This window comes from Teleopsis dalmanni, chromosome 1, assembly GCF_002237135.1.
Source record: "Teleopsis dalmanni isolate 2A chromosome 1, ASM223713v2, whole genome shotgun sequence".
Taxonomy (NCBI): Eukaryota; Metazoa; Arthropoda; class Insecta; order Diptera; family Diopsidae; genus Teleopsis; species Teleopsis dalmanni.
In genome coordinates, this window is record NC_051846.1 from 144478578 (window position 1) to 144483752 (window position 5175).

The window sequence follows — 5175 nt, forward strand, 5'->3', positions numbered from 1 at the left end:
TTTAAATTTTTATATAATAACTTGTATTTTATATAAAATAAATAAAAACAGACTGAAGATGGTCGAAATATTTGTTAATAAAATAATTTATTACATAAATTAATCTTTGTGATATTTTATTTAATTCAAAGTTTGTTTTTATTTATTTTATATAAAATACAAGTTATTATATAAAAATTTAAAATTAAAAACCACGACCTAAAGCCCGGCAAAAATTTCAAACATAAATATTGAGGTCGACACCAATACGAATATAATAATTATTAAAAAATAATTTTGATCATAAAATAATTAAAAAAATTCGAAAAACATTTATTTGTATTATTCTATAATACCAGAAGAATCAAAAAATCTGATTAATTAAAAAATAAAAATTTGGAATTAAATTTTTTTTCATTTTATTTTATTTTTATTTGATTTTTATTTACTTTTTTTATGTTTCATAAAAATTGCATGTTGTGGCATGAATTAAATGTGTAGTTTTTAATATGATTGATTATAATCACTATTTTTTTTTTTTTTTGGATTTTAAGTAAGTTTTAATTATATCTCTAAGTTATATGGGCATATACATTAATGCATAGAATGATGAGGATTGGTGTATACATATATACATAATTCTAAAGCACAGTAATTATATATTATATTGCACCTATTTATTTGTTGTAATTCATTAATAAATTATGTGTAAGTCATATGTACTCGTACTTTAGTCTGTAAGCTATATACTATATAATATCGGCATATCATATGTGTTATGTGTAAGCAGAAAATTCAAAATATTACCATCAAAAAATGAAATTAGTTCATTTTGAAAAAAAAAAAAAAAATTTTTTTAATAAAAAAAAAACTGACTAATTTCATAACTTTCATTATCAAAATTTAAAATTTATTTATTAATGAACTATTTAAAATATATATATATATTCCAAATTAAATTTTTTTAAATTTGGCATTAACTTACATATTACAACATTTATTTTCTTGTTCTCTTTTTTATCTCTACTTTCTCCATTTTCTATTACAAACATTTTTACATAAATACTATACACATATATATGTGCATATTGCATTTTGTAAACATTTACTCATGTCGTACTACATGAAACTATATATCGATCGCATCGATCAATAATAGTCTGGAAGAGCCGTGTACGGGCTGTGCAGCACCTTACGGCTATCGTAATGTAATGGCTTTAAGCACGGATACATATCGATTTTCTGTAAGTTGTCGTCGTAGTAATCGATTGAATGAAATCGAACGTAGTTTAACATAATTTTTACATTAAAAGCATTTTAATGGTTTTATTTATATTAAGTTTGGAGTAGTTTTTATGCATGAGGATTGATGTTAATCTTATTTAAAATTGCATGGGACAGCTTGAAACGTGGCATAGAAAACATAACTAATCTGCTTTTAAATGGTTTCAGTTCATACTAACAAACTCAGCCATGCGCTAACATGTCTCATTTAATTTTTATCTATTTTTGTGGAATTTCATATGACAATTAATGCTTTTTTTATTTTTTTTTTGTTATAATAATTAAGATACACTCTTGAATAATACTTAAAATTATGTTAGATTTTTTTACTTTTGTTTATTTATTTTTTATCTTATCATTTAATTTATCAATATTATCAATATTGATAGTGCATTTCAGTAACCAAACTTTTAGCGTTAATCTAATAATTTTTGCTGAATTATTAGTTTTGATCACCTGAAATGCAATTAAACTTTAAATATATATAATAATAATGTTAAGAATCTAATATTATTTAAAGTGAGACTACAATAATAAATATTTACTTTTTTGATTGCTCAAATTCCGCTGGTTCTGCAGAATTTAACTTTGAAGTACGCTACTCTTTTTACGCTTTGCATTGACAAGTTTTTTTATTAAACTTCAGAAAATGCTATTATAATGATTTTTGGTTCTATAAAACCAAATATAAAGGGAATCATGATAGATGACTATATCTCCTGTTTAATCAATCCTGTCGTAGTTGTGGAGAGAGCAAAAAAAATGCCTCATATCCACTTTCTTACTGTCCAGCGCATACGCTGCATCAATTAATTATTTTTGGAAGTTATTTCCTTCTAAAAGATTTCAAAAGATACCATTTCTTTTTTGAAGATCTTGACCAGCTCCAGTATTTCTCTCTAAATAGCATTTTAGACATTGTACAAGGTTCAAGATGGTTTGTAAGCTATTAAGTTTTTTATTCATCTTAAGTGGACCTTTGGATCGCTGGTAAAACCTAACCTAAATATAGCAGAAATATATTTTTTTTCCTACTTTTTTTATAATACACATACTCTAGTGTTCTGCCTATGTCTCTTCTTTTCCTTGTCTGAGTTTTTTTTCTCTGTATGCATTATTCCTGCTTTTCTTGATATCTCCTTTTACCTGTTCTACTTTTTTTTCTCCCTATATCATAATCCCTATCCCTTAAAATCTTGCTATTTATCCCTCTGTTATTGATTGGATTACTTTTGATTAGAGAATAGACAAATACGATAGACAAATCCTTCTATTTATCCCTTTGATTCGATTTTGATTACAATAGACAAATACGACATATCTACTTTAAAAAACCTTAACCTTATTCGCAATGGCAAATTTCTTTTTCATATATAAATATAAAAGAAAATTTACTCTAAAATATTTTAAAATCTATTGAGTTGAGCTGTTATGATGCTGAGGTGTCATCAATATTATGCTTTCATCCTTCGATTTCTAGATGTGAAGCCCATCGAAATGGCTAATACCATCGACATCCTGAAGGACTGTCACTCTTTGGACGTAACAACTTCAATTCTTTTTTTACAAATGTCTTAAAGTTTTTAGAGTATTTGAGTGAAGCATCTAAGTCAACCAATAAATTAAATTATTTTTATATATAAATTATAAATTTCTATTCGAAATTTATGCAATTCTTAATTTCAGAACACTAATAAAACTAGATTTTAAGAATGAATTCTTTTGCTAAATTTTCTATATTCAAGAGTGTATCAAAAACTAAAAAGTATAAATAATTAAAATAATATCAAAAATCACAATGAATTAATAATGAATTTTAAAAATTTATATATTATTAAAATTTTATAACAACAATAGTCTGAAGTCAAAAATGCTGCTGTATCTGGTAATCTGGATGCACCGGAAGGTGGTTTCGATGCTATTATGCAGGCTATCGCTTGTCGTCAGCAAATAGGCTGGCGCGAGAAAGCTCGACGCCTATTGGTCTTCTCAACAGATGCAGGATTTCATTATGCCGGTGATGGCAAAGTAAGTTCCTGCAATTTTTGTAAAAAGTTTTCAACGTAATTATTTTATATTTACTTTTATTTATTTTATATAGCTCGGTGGTGTTATTGCGCCTAACGATGGTGAATGCCATTTGGATCGCGATGGATTGTACACGCATTCCGTAATACAAGACTATCCCAGTATATCTCAAATCAATCACAAAGTTAAACAAAACGCTATTAACGTAATATTTGCCGTAACTGCAAACCAACATTCTGTGTATTCCAAATTGTCAAAACATATCGAAGGTTCTACAAGTGCTATACTCTCAGAGGATTCCTCTAATGTGGTTACCTTAGTGCGTAAGGAGTACAGTGTAAGTAAAATGAAAAAGTAAATATTGTAAATTTATTTTGATTAATTTTTTCCGTATTTTTTTAAAATAGAAAATCTCTTCGTCTATTGAAATGAAAGATAACGCCACTAGCAATGTAAAAATTACATATCATTCTGCGTGCCTAAATAATGGCACTGCAGTTCCTACAGCAAAATGTGATGATATTAAAGTTGGTCAGTTGGTTTATTTCACCGCACAGATTTCGGTAACATCATGCCCAGCCGATCCACGTGACTGGAAACAAACAATACAAATTTATCCAGTCGGTTTGAATGAAAGTTTGATTATCGATTTGGAATTGTTATGTTCGTGTCCTTGTGAGAAACCTGGTTCGATTGGATATGAAACTAATTCAGCATATTGTAATGGTCATGGCACGTACATGTGCGGCATCTGTGAGTGCGATGAATCGTACGTTGGTCGGAATTGTGAATGTTCTGTGACAGACGCGCATTCTCATAAAGAAAGTGATATCGGTTGTCGCGCTGGTAATAGTACACAGGATTGTAATGGACGTGGTATGTGTTTGTGTGGTATCTGCCACTGCGAGCAACGTGATAATCCCGAAGAAAAAATAACAGGCGACTTCTGTGAGTGTGATAACTTCTCGTGTGAACGTCATAAGCAACAGTTATGCTCTGGTCCCGATCATGGTATATGCGCATGTAATGTTTGTGAATGTAAACCTGGTTGGACTGGTGCAGCTTGTGATTGTCAAGCTTCCAATCACACATGCATACCACCAAATGGCGGTGAAATTTGTTCCGGACACGGTGAATGTGAATGTGGTGTATGCAAGTAAGTTAATCAGTAACTGGGAATTTGTTTATTTACATATGAATAACAACACTCACTTTATTTCGTATATGTACTATATTATTACTTTTTTCATTTCATTTCAGATGCAAAACTACTGAAGAAGGTCGTTATTCTGGCGATTACTGTGAAAAATGTCCCACATGTTCTAGACGTTGTCAAGAGCTTAAAGACTGTGTCCAATGTCAAATGTATAAAACTGGTCCTTTGAAAGATCCAAAGGATTGTGCAGATAATTGCATTAACATAAATCCTATTGGAGTTGAGAAGGTCATCATAGATGATCCAGAAAAAGAATACCAATGTTGGTTCTTCGATGAAGACGATTGCAAATTTTCATTCAAATACACTGAAATTAATAATGAAATTAAAATTTATGCGCAACAAGAACGTGAATGTCCACCAAAAGTATTCATGTTAGGCATAGTATTAGGTGTTATAGCCGCCATTGTTTTAGTTGGCTTGGCTATATTGTTATTGTGGAAATTGTTGACGACGATACATGACAGGCGAGAATTTGCACGTTTCGAAAAGGAACGTATGAATGCCAAATGGGATACTGTAAGTTGCATAAAAGCATTGATATACCGAAGCATAAATTATCATTAAAAACGTTTAAATTATTAATAAATTGTGGTTAAGTTTGATCCTTTAAGGGACACTAATGAAAATTTAATACACTTTTACTAACAAATAAATGAAAATGTTAA

At 29.1% G+C, this 5175-nt stretch overlaps 2 protein-coding genes across 3 annotated transcripts in view; both read left to right on the forward strand.

Moving 5' to 3' along the window:
• LOC119673304 (integrin beta-PS-like) overlaps positions 1 to 5074 on the forward strand; it is a 17089-nt gene extending 12015 nt beyond the window's left edge. Inside the window, exons 5-8 of the mRNA XM_038084568.1 lie at positions 3121 to 3291; positions 3365 to 3628; positions 3699 to 4447; positions 4552 to 5074. Coding sequence (XP_037940496.1) covers positions 3121 to 3291; positions 3365 to 3628; positions 3699 to 4447; positions 4552 to 5074 — 1707 coding nt within the window. The remainder of the gene's footprint in view (positions 1 to 3120; positions 3292 to 3364; positions 3629 to 3698; positions 4448 to 4551) is intronic.
• LOC119669188 (rho GTPase-activating protein 21-A) overlaps positions 1 to 5175 on the forward strand; it is a 186605-nt gene that overhangs the window by 81432 nt on the left and 99998 nt on the right. The gene's annotated exons all lie outside the window — the stretch shown is intronic.